General features: G+C 36.4%; 3 protein-coding genes across 3 annotated transcripts in view; 1 reads left to right on the top strand and 2 right to left on the bottom strand.

Moving 5' to 3' along the window:
* The window catches only part of LOC128991610 (serine/threonine-protein kinase OSR1), a 91046-nt gene extending 83500 nt beyond the window's left edge, over positions 1-7546 (bottom strand). The window contains exon 1 of the mRNA XM_054414639.1: positions 7524-7546. The gene's annotated coding sequence lies outside the window, so the exon portion shown is untranslated. The remainder of the gene's footprint in view (positions 1-7523) is intronic.
* Positions 1-12272, top strand: part of LOC128991611 (uncharacterized) — a 43215-nt gene extending 30943 nt beyond the window's left edge. The window contains exons 2-5 of the mRNA XM_054414645.1: positions 10343-10423; positions 10766-10894; positions 11397-11555; positions 12079-12272. Of these exons, the coding sequence (XP_054270620.1) occupies positions 10343-10423; positions 10766-10894; positions 11397-11555; positions 12079-12252 (543 nt within the window). The 3' untranslated portion in view covers positions 12253-12272. The remainder of the gene's footprint in view (positions 1-10342; positions 10424-10765; positions 10895-11396; positions 11556-12078) is intronic.
* A 6661-nt stretch (positions 12273-18933) lies between these two features.
* The window catches only part of LOC128991537 (tRNA-dihydrouridine(47) synthase [NAD(P)(+)]-like), a 60237-nt gene continuing 53825 nt past the window's right edge, over positions 18934-25345 (bottom strand). Inside the window, exon 10 of the mRNA XM_054414508.1 lies at positions 18934-19261. Within this exon, the coding sequence (XP_054270483.1) occupies positions 19076-19261 (186 nt within the window). The 3' untranslated portion in view covers positions 18934-19075. The remainder of the gene's footprint in view (positions 19262-25345) is intronic.

Here is a 25345-nt window from a genome sequence, read left to right as displayed (position 1 = left end):
AATTTAAAATTTTCTCCGTTACCAACAGTCATACAAAACACTTTGATATACTAAATAATTTGTTTTTTAAGCTCTTTAAGAAGGTCAGGAGAGAAATTGGTAAATTTTGTATTTTGAGGGTCAAAAATGAGAAAAGCCGATTTGTACTCCATAAAACTCCCCGCAAGACTCCGTTTCCGTGGTCCGATCATGCTGGTTCGCGAACTTGTTCAAGTTTATGCCGCTCTGGGGACATCAAAATGAAAAAGTAATTCGGTCCCGGGCCTAGGTCTTACTGAGCCATCTACGGTAATAGCTACTTCCCTATAGGGAAATTCGCTAAAACTACCGTCTCTTGAGACACAATGACTGATGCAACGGTAATAACATGTGGTTTTCCTTTACTTTTGAAATGTTGACTACAATTGACATATTTCCATAATAACACTCTATGACGGCTAGACAGTTTAACCTAAAATATTCAACAACGATGCTGCAATCGTCATCGTTGTAATCGTTCATCGATTGTATCTTTACTAGCTACTTCCATGTTCACACAACTATCAGGAATTTTCGCTAGATAATACAACTAACCATGACTAAAGTAGACCAACGTACTTAAAGTACTGATATTAAGCCCCAGTTTTATAGCCTCTGAAGTAATGCTTTCGTTACTGGAAAGATATGTCTAGAATGTACCCGACACCACAGCTCAAAATAAATCAGATTTGTTTGTTTTAATGTTGACAGCATCGTCCGCAGATACTAGTAGATGGTAGCGAAGTTTCTTTACGCCGGTGACATCGTCAGATTTACTTACTCACTTTTAATACCGAATTCTGTCACTTTTACCCGTGTGCGACGCAATCGTGAATGTATCAATAGGCCTGAAATGTGGAAATCTGGCAAATTTTGAGCTGTAACGAAGGATCGATTACATAAGACAATTAATTTAGTCTTACGGTCTACAATCTTTAGAAGGTTTGTAAAACGTGTTTACCGCACACATCTACAGTGGTAGCAAAACGGGAGTGCCGATGGAGACCTGTGTGGGTGCGTGCGTTTGAAGGGACTTGACCTGGTCTCCATCGGACTCCCGTTTTGCTACCACTATAGTTAAGTTCGCAAAAATATTGTTTGTAATACTGTCAACTCGTACTGATATTCTGTTTTTCTTCCGATTGTATCTCTTTTCCACTTTTCCTTTTCCAACGCCTCGTTGGAGACGTGGCGTAGCGTAACATAGCGTGTCTACCGTCTGTTAACTTTTATCTAAATTGCTACAATCAAACGATTACCACTTCTTCTATCTTATCGTCGATTCGATTGGAACTGCAAGTGCAAAGTAATAATGTTATCGAGAAATCCGTAGAAGTGGATTTTGTGATTCGTAGAGTGCTAAAAAACTGAAGTAAATTGTGAATGGACTATTTAAGGATTCGACTAATGAAACGAGAACTTTTCATCGTGATTTAGCCTCCGGATAACCAATATTTCAATAAAGTGGTTTAAATACCTGCATAAAAGTTATCCAAATGTTGCTCACGGCAACCGGTTTCAATCCACAATAGGGATCTTCATCAGGCCGATCAGGATGTCAAAACATTTTTTCTCTTCTTGCGAAGGTCGTCAAAAGGCGTAAAAAACATGCACACATAGTCATTTCGGCGTGTCTTCAATGTTAAATGTCCGTGTTTCGTGTTTGTGACTACAATGTGTGCATGTTTTTTACGCCTTTTGACGACCTTCGCAAGAAGAGAAAAAATGTTTTGACATCCTGATCGGCCTGATGAAGATCCCTATTGTGGATTGAAACCGGTTGCCGTGAGCAACATTTGGATAACTTTTATGCAGGTATTTAAACCACTTTATCGAGAACTTTTGTTGAAACTCGCTATTAATAGGTAGCCTAAATTGAAAAGAAAAAGAAAATACTAGGATTTAGGGTACTTTCATGATTAGAGCTCGTCCTTGCTATGATTAGAGCTCGTTGACTATATATACACCCTTTCTAACGTCACCTTTTCTAACGTGACCATTTCTAAATACAATCCTGCTCTTTATGCCAATAGTTTATGACAGTTTCTAATGACCCTTTCTTATCACAGTAGGCACTTTCTGATTGAGACAGTACACCTTTTAAATTACCGACTTCGACTACCTTCCTTTCTAATGGCATTTCCACAATTTATGATGCTAGTATAGTGGTAGCAAAACGGGAGTGCCGATGGAGACCAGGTCAAGTCCATTTAAACGCACGCACCCCCACAGGTCTCCATCGGCACTCCCGTTTTGCTACCACTATAGGCCCTTTATAATGTGAATTGAGTAAACCCTTTATGATGATAGTTCACCTTCCCGATGACGATTGCAGCCTTTCTGACGACACTCTTTCTCATGATAATTATAATCATTCTGATTTTGAAACCGGCCTTATTAACGGTTAAAGATTTGAATGTGTGATGTAAATGTCATTTTAAAAGTTGAATTGTTGTGATATGATAACAGTGACGAGTGTAGCGTAGCGGTGCTATGACTGGTTGCTTACGAAGGGTCAAGACGGCGGCCCCGACTCAATTAGTAATTACATAACACCTTGTGGATTGTTAGGCTACACCGCATACGGACTACGAAACAAAATCATTTCAAAACTATGTCAATACCCAAATATATGTCTGTGACAAAACAATACCGTGATTAGTGTGAATGTGAACTTTAAGTCATTTCCTCAAGTTTTATGCTTTTAAAATGTTCCTCCGGCATTATTTTTTTGCGAATTTCCCTATAGGGAAGAAAACTCAAAAACATTTAAATTTAAAATTCCTATGTTATTCTTATGGAGAATATTTTAAAATGTTGTAGTTTGCTTATTTATGGATACCTATATTTTGATCAAACTTGGCAAATTTATTTATCTCTTATATACTAAGCTATTAATATAAAAATAAACACACTTTATTAGTTTCCTTGCTGCAAACCTAGGGGTACCCTCGTTAAACCTAATGTTATTCAAATAGATTTAATTGAAAATCAATTCAGGCAAATGGAAATTCGCTTAGTCGGCAGGTTTGCTGTGGCGAGGGTATTTATACACAGATTACAACTTAAAAGCTAACAAAGTATACAATATTTAGTATAATGTTTATCGACTAAATATGTGTATTCGGAACTAAATGGCATTGTTTAACACAAATTAGCACAAAAAATATACCACTGGTAAAAATAATCTGTAATCTTCTCTCGAATAAAATAAAAAAACAATAATATTGTATTTTGTGTAATCATTCTTTAGACGAAGAATATAAGAATCGCTAACCTACCTTTCCTGTCACTCTTATATCACTACTACCTCTCAAGACCTGACGGATAAAAGATATGATAACATACATAAAACTCATACATGCCTAAAAGCACATTGAGACACTATATGAAAACGTAGAAAGCACAAAACTGACAAAAATTATAATAAACACTTAACGTGTTATCTATCTAAATAACTAAATTGTAAATAATTTTTGCATCTAAATAAAGTTTAATGTGAACATTCTAATTCATAGATTTTAAAGACGTTAAACTTATGATTACATATAAAAGGAAGCTATTCAATATTAACACTTATAATGTGCAAACTCACAAATTCCTTTTTTCATTCCTATTTTTATCATCTATTTGGACAGATGCAACCCTCAATTTAATTAAGATATTGAGAAAGATAAAATAAATATGGATTGGGATAAACTAATTTCTGAGAAATTATTCGAGTACTTACTAAAAAAAGGCTGAAACTCAAACGTTTTCAAGAACATTTTTGTTGCCAGTTATCAGCATAAAAATAGTCTTATGTACCTACTTTTTGTAAATGTTGTTATAAAATAAACAAAATGGAACGATTGTCCTTATATTTTTACTGTATAACAACTATAGATGTCTAAATGATTAACGTTTTCTTTTAAAGTTTTCTTCAGCATGACAGCATGTTCACGTAGAATACAAATATTTGGAAATTTATTTTGGCCAATGAAATTCAAATTGACAAAATCGAATACTAGGCATTTCTTATATACTAGTGAACCTGTGCGGCTCAATGCCCCGCAAAATAACATATGAATTTAGAAAACAAATTCATCGTATTTTATATTGACTCAACGTCGAAAATTAAATACATAGTAACAATAAAGCCTTAGGGTGAGCCAGTCCAGCCATTTTCTAGCTGTGTGTGTCTTATATTTAGTAAATTGATAAGTGTTTTAGTTCAAGTATGTTTTTGGGTAGTTATTTTTTAAAGATTTTTAAATACACATTTAACAAAACATTTTATTATATCAAACCAATAGGCCTATGTAGTATATTTTGAGGGTCATAAAATGCTGCTTGAAGAAAACACTCTTAAAAATAAACACTTAAAAAACAATATTTGTATTACAAAAGCACTTCCATGAATACTATGATTTTAGTCTTAAAGTTACCTTCATGAATATTACCCTGGTCAGAATTTTCTTTAGTGAATATGCGTATCCTATTAAAAGATGTAGCCTTACTTAAAACAACATATAATATAGTTACTCATTACTGAAATTGGTCCGGGTAAGAACAGAGCTGCTTTTTAATTAAAGGGCTTGTGCTGCAAATGCCAAAAATAGAAATTAGCATCTTTCCATTTTAAAAGGTAAGTTTGTTTCAGACGGCCAAATTTTTATCCTCAAAATCAAAATATGTCCCCTCTCACTTATTCCAGTTAGGACTTAACATTCTATTAAGTTGTTACCTGTTCTGATCACATGAAGCCTTGTGACATTAATGAGGCCTTTTTTATGTATTCCTCATCAATAAAACCACTGCCCCCTTTTATTAGTCTAATCTGTGTCTAGGCAAACCAAACCTCTATATTTAAATACTCCCGCCGCAGCAAACCTGCAGACTAAGCGAATTTCCATTTGACTGATTGGATTTACACTGAAATGTCTACTTAAAAATTTAACATTTATTCCCGATTTAAATAGAATTAGTTTAACAAGTACTTAGGTTTGCTGCATATGGGAGGGTAAAATTGTTTTTTTTTTGTAAAATGTTAATAGTTAGTAAGAAATAAAAACATTTTCCAAATTTGATCAAAATATGATCATAAACAAGCAAACTACAACAGTTTACTTATTCTCCATAAGAATAACATGGGAATTTTAAATTTACAATTTTTTGGAATTTTCTCCGTAACCGTTAGGCGCATAATAACGCTTCAATATACTAAATTATTTGTTTTTTTAAGCTCTACAAAATGGTTTGGAAATAAATTGCAAAATTTTAAGTTTTTTGGGTCAAAAATGGGAAAAACCTATTTTTACCCCATAAAACCCCCCGTAAACACCCGTTCCCATGGTCCGATCATGCTGGATCGCGAACTCGTTCGAATAAACTTAGGTTTACACGTTTGTACCAAATTTCATCAAAATCGGATCATTTTTGCTTGAGTTATCGTGCTGACGGACACATATATATATATATATATAAATATATATATATATATATATATATGAATTTGAACGGATGGTGTTTTTGGCCTCTAGGGACCTCAAAACGAAAAAAAAAATCGGTCCCGCGTCCAGGTCTTACCATGAGTACTACGGTAATAGCTTATTCCCTATATGGGAAATTCGCTAAAACTCAGTTGGATTTTCTAGATGGGTTTCTCCGCCTTCGTCTGTTTTTGAGGACCCACTCCTCTTCCCCTTGGCATACTGACAATTAATTACCTAACTTGTCAAGTTCATTAATACTGTTAGTTTATAAAGAAAATTAAATAAAAGCTACTTTGCTTGGTTGCATAACTGCAAACTTAAAATACACCCACAAGTAAAACAGAATCAAATTATGGGTTAAAAAAAAAACTATATTTTCACCACACTATGATGTTTTTGGCTGTATTACATACGTTAATTGGAGGCTGAAAGTTACGTTTTGCTGGCCATGCCAGCTGTCATCGTAATTTGGGGACCGAGCAGGTTTTTACAGGCCGGGGCCGCAAAATCAGCTGTCCGCTTACTTACTTAATGAATGCATTTTAAATACACAATCAAAGTACATTGCATTGCAATAGAATTTTGTCACTGTTGCCTAGCAACTATTTATTTTTATTTTTGCTGATTCCTCAAATTATTTCTTCACATAACCAAGTTGTAGTTGTATTGACTATCAGTGTGCATTATTATAGTGGTGAATAGTGGTAATAGGAAATAGTGTGGTGAAAAATAGCGTTCGAACCACGGACCGAAATGGTTTTGCAGCTCTCGATCGATTTAAGTTCTCGACTTCGTCTCGAACTTAAAACTATCTCGAGCCGGCAAAACCTAATTTTCGGCCCTAGGTACGAAATATACTATTGTGTAACAACATTATCCACATGAAGTAGATGATTTTTTGTTTGATTGGTCGATCAGCTGTTTTTTTTTTCAAATTAATTAATAATGTCAAAGATTTGTGAATTTAAATACATAAATTACTATAGTAAAGTTTTCTAAATCATGGTAACTTATTCTCAACTAAATTTTACCATTCCCAGGCTTGAAATAAAGAAGTAAGATCCATTAGGAGTAAACTCTAAAGGTACACAATCCTTGATTGAAATGTAGTATACATTAACAGTCATAATACACAGCAATTATTATGTAGTAGACTTTGAATATTCTCAAGTAACAAACATATGTTTCTGTAAATAAAAATTATCTCCCATGTTATCCTTATGGAGAAATACAAAACTTTAAAGGGCCCCAGGGCCTCACTTTCTAATTATTTCCCTAAAAAGAAAGTTTCCTGCACAACTTCACGTTACGCTCTTTCCAATGACACCAAAAACATGTCAATCGGTTCAGTAGTTTCGGAGGAGTAATTGTCACAAAAAACCTGCTTGCGTATTAAATAAGTATATAGATTAAAAAACTTTTGCAAAACTTATGACATCCAGCCTGACCATACTACTGGACCGAATTACACGCGGTTGCTACCAAATGAAAGATATTTACCTGCAGACATGCAGAATCCATTTATACATTAAAATAGGCAAAAAAATAAGCACTAAATATGAATTTGAAACTTCCAAAAAATTAACATGGGTCTTATGGTTGCCATGCTGGTGACATGACAAAATAACAAAAAAATTTAAGCAGAACATCAAAACAAATGGAAGAAATTCCAATCACATGTTTTATTTACAGTGTGGGGTAAAAATAGAGAAGTTTGCACAATACATAGTACTTCTGATCGACTTTTTGACCATGGGGCGAGCTCTTGTTAGAGACTAACTTAGTTTTAAATACACCCAGTTTGGCCTCCATCTCAATTATTGGTAATAATACTAACTAAAAAAAGTTAAGTTTGCACAGTTTTTGGAAGCAAAATTACTTTGACTCAGTATTTTAGACTACATTAAGCAAACTGATGCCGGTGATTATAAAATACTTAATTATTCCTTACAGAGTAATTTCAAAAAATACTTTAAATTTATGAATTTAACAAGTTTTTATAGAAACTAGAAGCAGGCAGTAGTTACTTACCATCTCGCCTGTGAGGGGCAGTGTCACAGTGTCCACTAGTGGGCAATTACTTCCTATTACTAGACTATTGCTGTACAGTCCCCTCCCACTGTCTTAACGGACTGTACCATCATTGATAACTTGCGGATCAAATTTTGGCCATTGAGAACTTTCGCAAGTGAGAATTTTTAGATCATAATTGCCTGATCATCGGATGATCAGTAACTACATAGATGTACAGTACCATCCCTCTTAATCTGTAGTCTTTGATAACTTGCGGATTAATTTTGGCCAATGAGACGATTTTCAAGTGATTAATCTTTACATTAGGTAGCATTTGTTTCAGAACTTTACTTATAGTACCAATAACTGATTTATAATAATATTGCCGGAAAGTTATTACCTGTGTTTCGCTCCAAGACTGGGTCTCTCTCTATTGTCAACAATAATTAGTAAATTATATTTTTTTCTTCACCAATTCAAAAAGTTGGAAAATAAAAATCTAAGATTTTTTAAAATACCTATTGAGATTGTTTTTAGAAAGTGACTAATGCTACTGTCATTGGTAACTTGCAGACAGGGCCGTCCGAAGGGCGCCGTGGCTGAGGGGGCGCCGTGCAGCGGCTATTTGTACAGTATTAAAATAAAATATGCGAATGCTACTACTACTGGTGGGGAGGGGGCGCCACGACCACATTTGCTCCGGGCGCCGCCAACCCTAGGGACGGCCCTGATGCTTGCAGATAAACATTGGTCAACATTAACATTATTATTCATATTTGGGATAAAATACACCTAGTTTCTGTAATGGTTGGCTCTACTGACTATATCATTGTCATTCTGGTTTTATATTATCATGTGTTTATGTTATTGTTTATTTCTTGTTGATTTGTATAAATGAAAAGACTATTACCTTCTTTTACTCAAACTATTCTATTGTGATAAATTCTTATTTTCATGGGTTTAATACATAGCGCAGTCTTTATTCGTGTAGTTTGGGTTGACCACAGACTTTAAGGTTGTTTCAACTTTTTATGTATTAATATACAGACACTAAAATTTAATTTTTTTACCTATACAAACAATCTGCGTTCCACTACCATGATCTAATAAAATGCTGACAGACAAAGGAACCATAGTTAGTAGAAACCGGTTTCACCTGCGACCAATGCCAAATGATTAAAAGGGTAAGTTACCACAACCATCAACCATCAACAAATGATCAGAAGGATCATCGCCACAACCATCAACCATCAAGAAGTGGTCAGAAGGATCATCGAATCGAGGAAGACAACGGTATGTGCTTAGTAAAATTTTCAACAGTTAACCACAACCATCAACCATAAACAAGTGGTCAGATCAGGGCCGCGTTAAGGGTCAGTGGAGCCCTGGGCAAACCCAAAAGCAGCGTCCCCTTTTTTCCTAGTACGTACGGACAGTGGTTGGGGGGCACCCGGTGGGCGCCCCTGGCTGCCCGTTTATAAATGTGGACCTGGGTCAGATGGATTATCGAATCGATGAAGACATAACAAACTTTTCAACGGTTCCTCCAAACTTTTCAACGGTTCCTTCAAGCACCTCTAGAATGTCTTCAGCTAACATAACAACCAGATCAAGACGGCTTATAAAACCTCCCCAGAAACTCAGCCTTTTAAGAGGGAGATGTAATGGTTGGCTCTACTGACTATATTGTCATTCTAGTTTTATATGTCTTTATTGTTATTGTTTACTTCTTGTTGATTTGTACTAATGAAAAGACCTTTCTTTTTACCTTTCTTTTACTAAACTATTCTATTGTGATAAATTCTTATTCTCATGGGTTTAATACAGTTTCATATAACTCCAGTGATATAGTTGATGCATGCATGTAGTAATAGTTTTAACTAGGGACTTGTTTTTTTTTTTTTGTTTTTTTTTGTGATAGGCTAGAGGCTTTTGAAAAATAGAAATGTTCAAGGATGAAAATGATCAGTACATGCAAACCTATGTTTAACTGTTATATCCATCCAATACAGTTTCAAATGTTCTTTTGTTTTTGTTTAAAACATTTTATGAGGATTATTCACTGTTACTTATGAATTAGGAACTAATCTAAAACTAAGCTGCAAACATTCCACACACAATATATCTTGTTTTGGAAAAAAAAGATTAGTCCAAATTTTGTTAAATAGCCTACATTAAAAATTAATATTTAATAAACTTTACTTTTGGAATAAACTTCTTTTGTGTTTTCATTACTTGAGATTTGTAAACCGTTTTGTATCAAGGTACCTATCTGCAATTTGTGAATTGCTTGCTGATTGTGTATACGACCATATATCTAAATTATGTTTTAGAAATAAAGATCTAAGTACCACAGAGAAAGACAATTTCCTTCAAATCTTGTGGGAACATGCATGAGCAGCAGATCTCTATATCCCTTGTGTTTATGCTGCAATGCTTGTTTAGATTAAACCATTTAACCCCTCAATATGAGGAGTCAATTTTGAAAGATAGACTCGAGGTTAAACAACTGGTGACAAGTGCATTTACAAATTCTCATCCGTCAATTAAAAGAAGCAAAATAATAGGGTCTCTGGTTTGTTACAAAAAGTCCAACAAACACATTTTCAAGTAACACTTTTGTTTTAGTAAAGAAAATTAATAATTATTTCAATTTTGTAAAGTTCTGAAATTTGTCCTCAAACAGACGGTTGTAGGCCATTGTTTAATTAAGTGTATGCTTATGTTATAAGAGGAATGTTTATTAATAAAATAAAGCAAGCACTTATCCATTCATTCATTCAGAATCTCTACGCCAAACTTTGTTTTATTAACAACTCGTGTTGATGATGTTGTAGGAAATACTATCAGTAGCATGTCTACTGACCACCTCGGGGCTAACATTTCACATAGAGAATCATCAGCAAAACCTTCACCAGGTAAGACTATATAAACAGGATGAATAATTATTCAGTTGTGCATTTATAGCTTCAGATTTTGTGTCAGTATTACTCATCACATTTTTGTCCATGCCTTTTACAAATTAGCATTTTTAATAACCATGTTTAAGAAAATTAAGGGAACCTCCCAGTCTGCTATTTTCGAACCCTCAAAATGTGTTCCCTGAACCCCAAAATTTCGTCTCCAGATCAATCTCCAAAGGTACCTAACTAAACTACCACCCCTGTTTAACAACTGAATTCAATATGTAGTTATATCTGGTAAAAACTAAGAGCTATGGTTTATGCTAAAATCACACTCAAATGAAGGCGCTGTTCTAGAACAACGGCAGCAGAGTAGTCCGCAGTGTTTCCCCGTGGGACTACTTCCCCATGGTTCCTCTCAACATTCACGACTTCCTCGAGACGGAACAGATGTCAGGAAAGACTGAGAGGGATGTACACATGCCAGTAAGTGATGAACATAATTTGTGGAAGGGATAAATATTTGTGACCGTGCTTTTGTGGACGGTCTTCTAACGTTGACAACAATATTGTAAGTTTTATTACTATATAACAAATTGTGATGGGGACGCCACCCAAGTGCATAGCTTCAACATTTAAATTCTAACCAAGTGTGCTATCATTACTAATACTGTCATTACTGAACTATTTTTAATACGCCAGCTCTTGGGTGATTTGCAATGACAGTTCGTAGTTTAAAATCCTAGGACACGCATTTAATCTTAAACAGGTTACAATGATGTAGGTCCTGTCATGATGGCGTCAACAATATTGTTGATATTTGTATGATAAAATATGACGTATGAATGATTAAAATTAGCAATTGGCAATACTAGAAGGCTTTTTGCCGGTTGTTTTTTAAGGCCTTATTTTTGTAGTGTAGGGCTTAAACACATGTAAAACTCCTATTAACCAACACTTTTTATATTCTTAATTTTACGTTATATAGGAGTTTCGGCCGCTGTGCCAAGTGATCCGTCGAAGGGTGGAACTGAGGGATGCGGGAGGCGATGACGAGTATGAGTACAGACCTCCTCATTACTTTGAGAGCATCTGCAAGGGCCCCAACCAACGGAACCCTGACTTCGCTGGCACTGGCAACAGTTTGGTAAGTGTTAAGTGTAATTCAGAACTCTTCAAATGTTTGTCATCCAGTCAGTGTGAGGACAATTTATATCTATTCATACATACCAAGTTGAGTTCAATAAGTCTTAGAACTTATTTATAGATACGCCAGGTAAGAAACTTGTATTTACAGCTGTTTAATTTTGGAATTGAGTACTGGCAGTGAGAAAAAAGCTAACTATTATTATTTGTACGCTCAGACTTAGTTTGTGTGTCTTTTTTTTATTTTTTCAATGAGGTGTGATAATGTAAGCAAAAATTATGTATGACAATGTGCTTTGCTTCAAATGCCATCTTCATGTCTCAGTGCAAGTTACAAAACAAAAAGACATGAATTAATTGAAAAGAAGATGCTTATTTTATGTCACAACGTATTGATGAACAATCTTTCTTTTCAATAATCCACATACAAGGCATCAAACCCATCTTTCCCCTTAAAAATAGCAATCATTCTGCTAATCATGAGTCATCATTGGCTTGTTTTACATGCAACTCTTTTTCCCTAGATGTGTGTGTATCCTGGATTCTCGTGCGTTCAGAGGTCCCAGACAATCTACCTGACTCGTCGTAAGTTTGACTCCAACTGCTGGGAAGTGTTCACTCGTACCATTCCCTCAAACTGCGAGTGCATGTGGCCTGTACAGTCCTTGGGCGAGGTCGCTCACCATTACCAACAATAATCGCACAATAAACACACACTGCAAACTTACATTGTGTTTTATTTCTTCCTAAAGCCTTATTTTAGAAGACTTCCGTCGCCTTACAACCAACAGTAACCGCTGAATAAACACACTGGAAACTTACATTTGAGTTTTGGTATTTCATAAAACCTGTTGAAGATAACTGCCAAAGGAATTTAAGTTTACAGTTTTTGCTTTACATATCTTGAAAGTGGGTAAATCCTTTAGATTAATATTATGCCTGGATTTTGACACATTTTAGCGAATTTCCCTATAGGGAAGTAGCTATTACCGTAGGTGGCACGGTAAGACCTAGACCCGGGACCGATTTACTTTTTCATTTTGATGTCCCCAGAGGCCAAAAACACCATTCGTTCAAATTTTTATATATGTATATATATATATAGACTTATATATATATATATATATATATACGTCCGTGAACGCGATAACTTGAGTAATTTTTGTCCGATTTTGATGAAATTTGGTTTAAAGGTGTAAAGCAGGATAAACTTGAATGAGTTCGCGAACCAGCACGATCGGACCATGGGAACGGGGCTTTACGGGGGGTTTTATGGGGTAAAAATTGGTTTTTCTCACTTTTGACCCTCAAAACACAAAATTTCCCGATTTCTCTTTAGACCTTTTTAAAGAGCTTAAAAAAACAAATAATTTAGTATATAAAAGTATTTTTGTTCGATTGTTAGTAACGGAGAAAATAAAAAAAATTGTAAATTTAAAATTCCCATGTTATTCTTATGGAGAATATTGTCAAATGTTGTAGTTAGCTTGTTTATGGATATATTTTGATCAAACTTGGCAAATTTATTTATTTTGTACTAAGCTATCAATATTTTACTCAAAAACACACTTTATTAGTTTCCTTGTAGCAGCAAACCTAGGTACTCGTTAAACCTAATGTTATTAAAATATATTTAACTGAAAATCAATTCAGACAAATGGAAATTCGCTTAGTCGGGAGGTTTGCTGCGGCGGGGGTATTAATAGTCATACTGTACCATCAAATTAGAGTACCTAGCACTAACTTGTTTCACTAAAACATTCTGTAGGTTTAGGTAAAATATAATGTTAGTGTTTAGACACACACATACAGTTGATGAATATACTACCATAGACTAACCACCACAAATAAACTTCTCATGCTATTGTATATTTTTAACACATTCAAATGGCGGGCGTATCCCCAGTGCGGCGCAGCCCTCAGCGTCGAACAAGCCCGATAGCCGCGTGTAATTGGCTTTCCAATTTTGGTCTGACGAATTGCAAATAAAGTGCGGTGATGTCCTGCTTTACAATGATAGTCGAAATAGTTCGCTAAACACCCACAGATAGCAGCACTGCTTGGAACGTAGCCGGTCCCATTGGAATTGTATTGCCAAATGGAGAGGGAAAAAGATGGGACAAAAAGTTGATTTTTGAGATTGCCAGACGGGGATTTTACAGGGAAATTCATTACCAACCTAAGAAACAATTTACAAATTTACAAAGTTTAGTCTAAAAAAACAAACAATTAAATACATAAAAAAGTCCAAACACGACTAAACACAAGCGCAAACTAAACATAAAGGCAAGCAGGAACTTAAAAATCCGCAAAAAATCGGAGCGCGCCCGAACTAAGGAGCGGCGGCAAAAACAGATTTCTATTGTATTTACAGACCACGCTCAGCAAGTAATAACGTTCTCCGTCAAACACTAGACTCATACTAGTCATACTGGCTGCTTTTGTTTAACAAGCTTGGATGGCTCGGACCCGGGACATGCGCAGGACGCTACGCGTGTCCTGAATCCGAGCCACCAGCAGCGAATGTGTTAAACTAATTTTTTATGTCTATCTCATGTCCTGTGACACTGATCGCTAGTATAGACAAAATTTTGTTTATTATATTTTAGGGTTAATTTCATAATTTAAGCTTTAATTATATAGCTAGGGGATGAGTTTATTGTTTATAATTAGAACATTTTATTTGGTTAAACGAGGTTTTAAATTACTGAAATAACAAGAAACAAATTGTAAACAAATCACAACCTCTACAGTGCACTGGACAGAACTGACAATAAAGTTGGCTTCAGCTGTTCCATAAGGATGAGAAATCTACTAAGGGAGTACCTATGTTTTATCTATGACTAGCTGTAACCCGCGGGCTTTGCCCCGTTTAACTTCTTAATTTTCAAGATTATCTCGTTCGCATGGCTCAATCACGTCCTGGTTGAAGTTTGTTCGCTACGCTCACTCACCTTTAAGTTGGAGCTCGTTCGCTACGCTCACTCACCTTTAGGTTGGAGCTCGTTCGCTACGCTCACTCACCTTTAGGTTGGAGCTCGTTCGCTGCGCTCACTTGCCTTCAGGTTAGCTCGTTCGCTACGCTAACTCGCCTCCAGGTTGAAGTTCGTTCGCTACGCTCACTCACCTTTTGGTTGCAAATTAGCTGTTGTCATAAATGTAAAAGAAATAATAGTGCTGCACCCTGTTGGTAATCCTTGTAACTTTAATGCTATTGAACATCATAGAACAGAACCAACTTGTTTAAATGAAACAGCTGTTAAGATTCAATAATTCCATTTCTCATAAGGTTAACATGGGAAACTCCAGAGCCACTGGGGCGGAGCCCGAAAGGATTTTTGAAATAAGAATATGCCTATATGTTAATCGGGAATGTGAGCTATCATCATGCCAAATTTCAGCCCAATCCGACCAGTATTTTTCGAGTTTACTTTTCCCATACACACATACACACATGCAGCAACCACCTCTTTTTTATAATAGTATAGATAGTACAGTACTAGGCTACCTAACGTTTCTTTCATCAAGTATAAAAACCTTTCATGTGTATGAGTATCTAAGTGTCAAAGGTTAGTGGTAAAAAAAATTTGGCATACTGCAGCAAAAACCACTATTTTTAATGCATGCTTTACGGGTCTAAAGTAGCATTTTTACTCTCTAGGGAGTAAAAGGCGTTTTTAGCCCCGAGGGAGTAAAAATCAGCTTTTGTCAACTAAGTTTTAAATTTAGATTGTAAACAATTGAAAGTATGAAATTGATTGTTTATAGGTTGTAGCTTAACTGTTACCTTCTCGTAAATAGCTCGACAATTGTAATAGATAAAACGATTGAATCATTTACTAAAAAGCTGCTCGTTTCCATTAGCAAATTAAATTGAAAAGTAGTTTGAGAGGTTATCTTTAAAAGATTGACAATATGATACAAAATTGGAAACCATGGGTACCAAATGTTTTCTCTTACACTTCTTAAATTAAAAAAATTCAATATGAAGTAAGTGCTGAAAAAGTGTTGGCTGATGTCCTAACATGTATTCTTATGGATGGCAAAAAGCATTTTAATAGTGCTCCAATGGAAAACAACCTGATATAAGCAATTGTTTACATTTTAAATTGCCTTAGCCCATTTTGTTGTTAGGATCTCAATAACACAATTTGCAATAATCAACAAATAAATATATTTTAATAGCTACTAACATATTACCGGGGTAACATCTTACTGATTGGGACTCCAAGCATTTGCTTTGTGTTTTGGTGTGAACTGGAAGCCTTCAGGTGCAGGTCCCAATATCAGCTCACTGTAAAACAGAAATATTGTTGAAAACTAAATTGGTGAAGAACATAACAAACTCGATCATACACCATTGATCATCAGCGGCCACTGATCATCATCTACCATAGATCATCAGCGGCCTGATCATCATCTACCATCGATCATCAGCGGCCACTGATCATCATCTACCATCGATCATCAGCGGCCACTGATCAGTCTAGGTGTTAAACAGTAAGTGTAGAATGTTCATCAACTTTTTTTTAAATTAACAAACAAGCCTCAAAGGCTTTTCAGATTGGTATTTTACAAGACTGAGAGTTTCAGAACAACAAAAAAAGCTATTTCAGGATTGATAAGTCCTTTGGCTTTCCATTATGAACAGGTGTTCTTGCACCTTTAGTTTGTTCTTGTAACTTTAGAGCATGACTGGACTTAGATGACTGTTTGACTCTTTGGGGGGGACTCGCTTGACCTGTGTGCCTAGACACAGTTACTAAGTCCAGCTGCTAAGTCTTTAAGCTTAATATTCTGATTCTGATCAAACCCTTTTCAAGAGTGACTGAAATTTTTATTTTTTTATAGGGTACTAGCTGTAACCCGCGGGCTTTGCCCCGTTTAACTTCTTAATTTTCAAGATGATCTCGTTCGCATGGCTCAATCACGTCCTGGTTGAAGTTCGTTCGCTACGCTCACTCACCTTTAGGTTGGAGCTCGTTCGCTACGCTCACTCACCTTTAGGTTGGAGCTCGTTCGCTGCACTCACTTGCCTTCAGGTTAGCTCGTTCGCTGCGCTCACTTGCCTTCAGATTAGCTCGTTCGCTACGCTCACTTGCCTTCAGGTTAGCTCGTTCACTACGCTAACTCGCCTCCAGGTTTGGGAACCAAGTGGCTATTAGGTTTAAAAAGTACTTCATAACATGCCAAAAAGGTGTGTAGAGTTTAGTTTTCCTAGTGTGAGCCGTTACAAAATTTACAGGGGGTCTCCAGACTTTCAAAGCTGTAAGTTAAGTTTAACTTCTGATAATTTCAATTGGCTGCCATTTTTTACTGGATTGAGATATAGACCTCTAGTTTGCGTTGTTGGCTTTCTTTTACCAGGACCTTCAAAATGAGGGGTCACTCGATGGGTCTTTGTATTTGAAATTTTTGAGTTTCCCCCAAAATACCCCATTTTGGGGATGTACACCAAGTGGTGGTTATGCCAAAAAAGTACTTCATAACATGCCATAAAGGTGTGCCGAGTTAAGTATTCCTAGTATGGGCCGTTAAAAAAATAACAGGGGTCTCCACACTTTTTACTAACCCTGTATATATATATATATATACTAGCTGTAACCCGCGGGCTTTGCCCCGTTTAACTTCTTAATTTTCAAGATGATCTCGTTCGCATGGCTCAATCACGTCCTGGTTGAAGTTCGTTCGCTACGCTCACTCACCTTTAGGTTGGAGCTCGTTCGCTACGCTCACTCACCTTTAGGTTGGAGCTCCTTCGCTGCACTCACTTGCCTTCAGGTTAGCTCGTTCGCTGCGCTCACTTGCCTTCAGATTAGCTCGTTCGCTACGCTCACTTGCCTTCAGGTTAGCTCGTTCACTACGCTAACTCGCCTCCAGGTTGAAGTTCGTTCGCTATGCTCACTCACCTTTTGGTTGCAAATTAGCTGTTGTCATAAATGTAAAAGAAATAATAGTGCTGCACCCTGTTGGTAATCCTTTTAACTTTAATGCTATTGAACATCATAGAACAGAACCAACTTGTTTAATTGAAACAGCTGTTAAGATTCATTAATTCCATTTCTCAAAAGGTTAACATGGGAAACTCCAGAGCCACTGGGGCGGAGCCGATTGGACGGATCACGAAATTGATGGTGTATAAACCTATTCCATGAAATTCTACACGTATGTACCAAGTTTCGTGGCAATCGGTTCAGCGGTGTCTGAGTTTATCACTGCCAAATATATATATACAAACATCCTCTTTTATACTTATAGATCTGTAAAAATCCCATCTTTCAAGGGCTGTACCAAATTTGAAAATAATGGAATCAGTTCCCCTAACTAATGACAATAGGCAGACACTGCCTCAGGTAAGTAATAGTCAGGATGGTGCAATTCTTCAAGCACCTAAAGTTCACCGGGCTCAGAAGCATGCAATAATGAGCACAAAAACGCAAAAGTTGTTGGCGTGACTTGGGAATAGGCCTGCCTCTCCTCAATCAATCAGAACAAGCCAGGTGTGCTATTTTAAATAAATGCCTACATAAAAATAAAATGGTTGGGGTTTACAAAGTCTTTGACAAGTAACATTAAGGTAATTAATGCCTTTTTTCCCTTGTGCACACACACTATTTCAACAACACTCAATGTAGAGGTCTAAGGTTTACAAGACATTACCTGATCTTGATCCAGTCAGTAGAGTTAGGACTGGCCATGAGACATTCCAGCTCATCCCTCCCCTCAAACAAGGGAACTCTCTCATTCATCTTCTGGGGAGGTTTAAGATTTTGAAGACATTACCTGATCTTGATCCAGTCTGTAGAGTTAGGACTGGCCATGAGACACTCCAGCTCATCCCTCCCCTCAAACAAGGGAACTCTTTCATTCATCTTCTGGGGAGGTTTACGATTTAGAAGACATTACCTGATCTTGATCCAGTCTGTAGAGTTAGGACTGGCCATGAGACACTCCAGCTCATCCCTCCCCTCAAACAAGGGAACTCTCTCATTCATCTTCTGGGGAGGTTTACGATTTAGAAGACATTACCTGATCTTGATCCAGTCTGTAGAGTTAGGACTGGCCATGAGACACTCCAGCTCATCCCTCCCCTCAAACAAGGGAACTCTTTCATTCATCTTCTGGGGAGGTTTACGATTTAGAAGACATTACCTGATCTTGATCCAGTCTGTAGAGTTAGGACTGGCCATGAGACACTCCAGCTCATCCCTCCCCTCAAACAAGGGAACTCTTTCATTCATCTTCTGGGGAGGTTTACGATTTAGAAGACATTACCTGATCTTGATCCAGTCTGTAGAGTTAGGACTGGCCATGAGACACTCCAGCTCATCCCTCCCCTCAAACAACCAAGGGAACTCTCTCATTCATCTTCTGGGGAGGTTTACGATTTAGAAGACATTACCTGATCTTGATCCAGTCTGTAGAGTTAGGACTGGCCATGAGACACTCCAGCTCATCCCTCCCCTCAAACAAGGGAACTCTCTCATTCATCTTCTGGGGAGGTTTAAGATTTAGAAGACGTTACCTGATCTTGATCCAGTCTGTAGAGTTAGGACTGGCCATGAGACACTCCAGCTCATCCCTCCCCTCAAACAAGGGAACTCTCTCATTCATCTTCTGGGGAGGTTTCTCCATGAGTCCTACGGGCATGTAGCGGTAGAGGAAGGACAACCATTCTAGCAGGAACTTACGTGTAGATTCCACACCCTGGGGGATTGTAGATTAACATTTTAGTACAATAATAAAAATTCATATTTATCATCATAATAACCATGATGAGGCAGACTAACTGATGAGAAAGCACCAATGTGGTCCTGTTCACCTCAATCAAAAAGAATTTCATTTTATTTAATCATCTAAAAAATTTAAACTAAGAAATTCCTAAAGAAAACTATCCAGGACCCATACTCCACTGGGTTTGCGTCATCCTTATTCATAAACCGATCACTTATTTATAAACCGATCATAATTTTTTCATGTTCGTTGTGTGTGTTTTGTGTTTAAATGCTTATTCCTATAACTTTTATAATCTTTAAGATAATACTGTAATTACAGATATAACCAGAACGTCCTTGTTTTCACTGATGATGAATCCATGTAGGAGCCAAACTGGTTGTGCCATCTGCAATTTTTGTAGGACCAGCGTAATCAGAATGAGAAAAGTCAGTGGCTTTTTGATGGTTCCGAACCGACTCAGATGTCTTTGATTATTGGGGTTTTAAACATTTCCCAGTCCAAATAACCAGTTGGTTTTAGTTTAAAACAAATCTATCCTCATATTCATTCAACACTCTTCCCTTAATTATCTTAACCTAATCTGAAAAAGTTCCTCCTGCCTCTATGACATAATTGACTGGCATGCATGCCCTCAGCAGGATTCACAGAATGGTTGTGGGCCTGTGAGATTGGTTTTGTAATTCAAGCAAAACACAATAGCTAAGCTATTAAATTGTATTTGGTCAAGAAACTACTAAATGTTTATAATTCTTAAGCCAAGTGCTTTTACCTCCAAAAAACTATAAATGTGTATGGCATTTTCTCACCTTGGTGTCGCTGCCCCAGTGCTCCAGGCCATAGTTGGTAAATTTTCTCAATATCTGGAGCCTCTCCTGGCTGGAGATGTCCCAGTGTCTACGCTCCTTGATCTCTGTGAAGATCCAGGGTTTGATGAGAGCTCCTCGTCCAATCATCAAACCTGCAGTTGTTGGACTCTTCTCCTGACACATTATGTAAATATATGAAAGTGGAAGAAGGGGGAGAGCACTATGTTAGATTTACAGTTTCAGTGTGGCTCAGTCTGGAGAAAGAAACCTGATTTTCTTACAGAATTTTTCATCTGTTGTGTGTGTGTCTTCTAATATATTTGATTCACAAAATGAAAAGAGAGTGGTAGAGCAGGGAAGGGGCTGAAATCCCTGTTGTCCCAACTTTCCCCTGCACTTGGTACTACTAGCGACGTTACGGGCACTAAGCCTTTGTAGAACAACATTTTCAAACACTGTCTCACAGTATATGACTATAAGAATGGCAAGCCCGGCTGTGCCCCTAAAGGAATATGTATAATTCAATTCATTATCCAGTGTGCTGATACTCATTGTCAAACTATGTTGGTTTTATTCCGAGTACCAATAAATTAAAATGGCATAAACACCTGATAATGATCATGAAAATTGCCCATAGAAACTAGTTTGGGCATCGAGTTGGCTGCACAAAAAAATACCATAGTTTACAAAAAAAAAAAAAACAAAAAAAAAACATGCAGCTTCTATAATAATATAATTGTTTTTCTAGCCATGGTAAAGTTTTGTTTGTCGTTTTATGTTCAACGTTGATGTTGATTATGTTTTACCCGACTACAAGACCAGTCCCAAGATCTCAACATTTAGTAAAAACTAGGTCTTCTACAAGAAAATAAAGAAATTCTGGCATACATTTCTTGGTCAACACAAAAAACATACTGCTTACTTTGATAATGTCGTAGTCCTCAAAAGAAAGGACATCTCCGTTGCCCACCATTGACATAGGAGCTGCCAGCTTAGCACATTGCTCTATGTACTCCCAGTTTGCTACATTTGTATACCTCTGCTCCTTCGATCTGCCATGCAGCTGTGGATAAAAAAATACATTCATTTTGTATTAATTGTTGAATCACAATAGTTTACTTGTATATTTTACCACTAGAGCGTAAAGTGACTCTTTTCGGCACAAGCACAAGGAAAATGAGCTCAGTTCTTAAGTTAAGAAAATGAATAAGGGTTGAAGACACTCAACCCCGTGTGATGAACTATATTTTTTGCACCATTATTAATTTAAGAAAACTAAGTTACAAAAGAAAATAAAAACTACAAAAAATAAACAAAGGCTACCAAATAAATACCCCCGCCGCAGAAAACCTGCAGACTACTTCAATATACAAAATTATTTTTTTAAGCTCTATAAAATAGTCAGGAAAGATATGTGAAATTTTGTGTTTTTAGGGTAAAAAATGGGGAAACCAATTTATATCCCATAAAATTCCCCATAAACCTCGTTCCCATAGTCTGATCATGCTGGTTCACGTTCAAATAAACGTAGGTTTACACGTTTGAACCAAATTTCATCAAAATTGGATCATTTTTGCTAGAGTTATCGCGCTAACGGACACATATATACAGGGTGTACCGGAACTCTCTGGAACCCTTTTGTATATTTGTTCCTTAGGTCAAAACAATGCAAAAACACCACATAAACATGGGTATAAGATGCCTGGTTTTATGTCTGTGTGTCACTTTTTCATAAATTTTCATGTGTGGTTTTCACAAATGAATCCATAACTTTCGCACTCCTTAAGCAATTGACTTGAAACTTAGTACGTAAGTAGTAACACGGCTAATCTTTGCACAAAGTATCAGGTTTATAAATTGTACCAAACCAAAATGGCAGCCATTTAAATTTTTCTTTCTTAAATAACTCATAAACCGTTGATTAAAAAAAAACTACAAGAATAACATTTTAAGGCAATTTAATTACAAATTGATTGACACCTTATTTTTTAAGATTGCAATTTTAACTGAGATATGGCAGCTTTAGGGATACGCGACCGCTGGAGTTTAGTTGCAGTGCATGCCGAGGCATGGGGCTAAAGTCTGCCACAACAATGCAACATAGTCTCCGTCCGCTTTGCAAAATATTTTTAAGCTATTTTAGATTATTTCAAACAATAATAAAATATTACATAAGCCTAAAAGTATCTTTTTTATAAATTATCTATTATTAGGATGGCTTAAAAATTGCACACCTTTTTACTGCTTTTAAAGTTCACACTAAACACCCAAACTTTTTTTATCAGCTGTGGTGAAAGTCAACATGTTTACAAACTAATCAACTGATTTTATTGTTGCCTGAAATAGTTATTTGTGTAACTAGTGGTGAAAGTGGCACTTTGCTGCACACGAGAGCAATGTTTATGCACGAGCCGCAGGCGAGTGCGGAATGATCTCGAGTGCAGCAAAGGCCTTTTTCACTCGTGTTACACATTATATTTTTCCTACAGTCACTATAAAGCATATAAATAATTAGTCTTCCAAACACTATACAACACGTTTTTAGGTTCAGCTGGCAACACAAATGGTGCCCTAGAGAAAGTAGTACCCACGGTCCGTATCACTCCGCTATTTTTCCTCGGCAAGAAATGTGCTCCGCGTTTTGAGAATATAGTTCCATATGTTTTTGTAATTTGAAGTGGTTTCCGCGCCTAAAAAAATGCTTTAAAGGTATTTTCTTGTTTATTAAGATCGTAGGAATGTTTTAAAAACGTTTAAAAGAAAAGTCCAGAAAGTTTAGAAATACCGAAACTATAAACACGAAATGACAGATTAAATCGTAGTTATAATAGTCAATCAGCTGCTCGTAGAATTTTTATCTTTAAGTGTTGCCAACCTATTTCCAAGCGTACACGGATTACGTGCATAATAGAACCACGCTGTTTTGTGTTGTTTCATTGGAATCCTGATGTGCGGCAAAGTATAAACCGTGCGGCAAAGTATAAATATGCAGCAATTAGCAGCTTTCTGTACTATAAACAGTACAAGGAAGCCAACTTTGTCGGGTGACTGTAGGAAAATGTTATTATTTATGCAATGTAGACAGTTCTTCTAACTTTTTACACTGAATGTTCACTTAAAAATATATATATATATATATCTATTCCAGGGTGCTCAGTTGTGCTTTTTACTACTATAATTACTAAATACTATATATTATATCGGCAGCCCTATTAAATGAACACCTAAATTAAAACATAATATATATATATATATATACCTATATATATATACAAACTAGTTAATCGGTCCCGGGTCTAGGTCTTACCATGAGACTTATGTTACCGTAATAGCTTATTCCCTATATAGGAAATTCGCTAGAATAAAAACAAATACGAGAAAAATAAAAATAAGAAAAATACTTTCCATGTCAAGATGATATCCCAAAATGACTTCAATCTTGTACTCAATTTTGATATTTTGAATAAGTAGACGTTTAGTAAGGTATTTATTAAATCATTTTGTTCATTCGTCCTACGATTGATTTTGTGTACTATCGATATGCCAAACTATTGATGTATCAATCTCTAGAACTTCTTGGCCTTTAATAAAAAAAAAAAATAAATAAAAAAAGTTTACCTGTGTCATATCTATCTTTTTCAATCCAATGTAAATTAGTTTTTAAACCCAGGCAACAACAATGCAACAATGAACTACAATCGATTGAAAACCATTGATACATACAATACTCTCAATTCAACCGATTGCTTACAATCGCAAGTGAGCAAAATTTACTGCTGACCTCATCGACTCCAGCTGGTCTTAACATCCAAAGGAGAAAAACCTACTTCAGACCCACAACAGGTTGTTTTGAAAACAGCCAATTTTGCAGCAGTATGACAATAGTTATTTGTGTAACTAGTGGGCAAAGTGGCACTTTGCTGCACACGAGAGCAATGTTTACGAGAGGAATGATCTCGAGTGCAGCAAAGGCCTTTTGCACTCGTGTTACACATTATATTTTTCCTACAGTCACTATAAAGCATATAAATAATTAGTCTTTCAAACACTATACAACATGTTTTTAGGTTCAGCTGGCAACACAAATAGGTGCCCTAGAGAAAGTAGTACCCGGTCCGTATCACTCCGCAATTTTTCCTCGGCAAGAAATGTGCTCCGCTTTTTGAGAATATAGTTCCGTAAGTTTTTGTAATTTGAAGTGGTTTCCGCGCCTAAAAAAATGCCTTAGGCCTAAAGGTATTTTCTTGTTTATTAAGATCGTAGCAATCAGCTGCTCATAGTATTATTGTCTTTAAGTGTTGCCAACCTATTTCCAAGCGTACACAGATTACGTGCATAATAGAACCACGCTGTTTTGTGTTGTTTCGTTGGAATCCTGATGTGCGGCAAAGTGTAAACCGTACGACAAAGTATAAACCGTACGGCAAAGTATAAATATGCAGCAATTAGCAGCTTTCTGTACTATAAACAGTACCGTACAAGGAAGCCAACTTTGTCGGGTGACTGTAGGAAAAAAATAATTTTTTAAATAGTTTTAGAATCAATGTTAGATGTCCTCAGTAAGAATGTATTAATTTAAACATTTAAAAAAATGATTACAGGTTAAAATAAAATGTAAAGCAATCGAATCTATGACCAAACTAAAATTTCAGTAGTATAACGATAATGAACATCTTCAGACCATGAGAACATCAGCCCCTGCTTTCGCAAGATCCTCCACCAAGGTGTGTGTGATTGGTTGGTCTGTCTGTAGCCCCATCCTGGTCTTGACTGATAAAGGAATGTTCATCACAGACTTCATATCCTTCACCATGGACATGAGAACATCCCTTCTACTGAGGAGGCCACAGCCTGCACCCTGGAAAAGAGTCATTAACTTTTGTATATTGAAGTAGTCATCAGTCATCCCATAAATATTGGGCTTGGCCAGCTGTAAGAAATTTTTTATGAACATTATTGAGAGCTACTCATAAAGTCTGCTACAGTCTAAAATACTATTTCCTCCCTTAGTTCGTGTTCCTTAGTAATAGTGTATGTGACATAAGAGATGATGTAGTTGACAATGTGTTGTCATTTCAATTTGACTTCGGTAAAATTTTGGTGATCAACAAAAATCAGTAATTTATATCATTACAATTTTGGTGCTTTCATCAAACTACTTTCATTTTTATTCTAAAACTGAGAAAACCTACGTGGGAATTGACTGTCTGGCTATGTCAAAGCCAGTGTAGAGTACCTATTTCATTCC

Source organism: Macrosteles quadrilineatus, unplaced genomic scaffold (assembly GCF_028750875.1).
Source record: "Macrosteles quadrilineatus isolate MER2022 unplaced genomic scaffold, UCM_ALF_1.0 Scaffold_4__1_contigs__length_99947679, whole genome shotgun sequence".
Classification (NCBI taxonomy): Eukaryota; Metazoa; Arthropoda; class Insecta; order Hemiptera; family Cicadellidae; genus Macrosteles; species Macrosteles quadrilineatus.
This window is presented reverse-complemented; position numbering and strand designations above follow the sequence as displayed.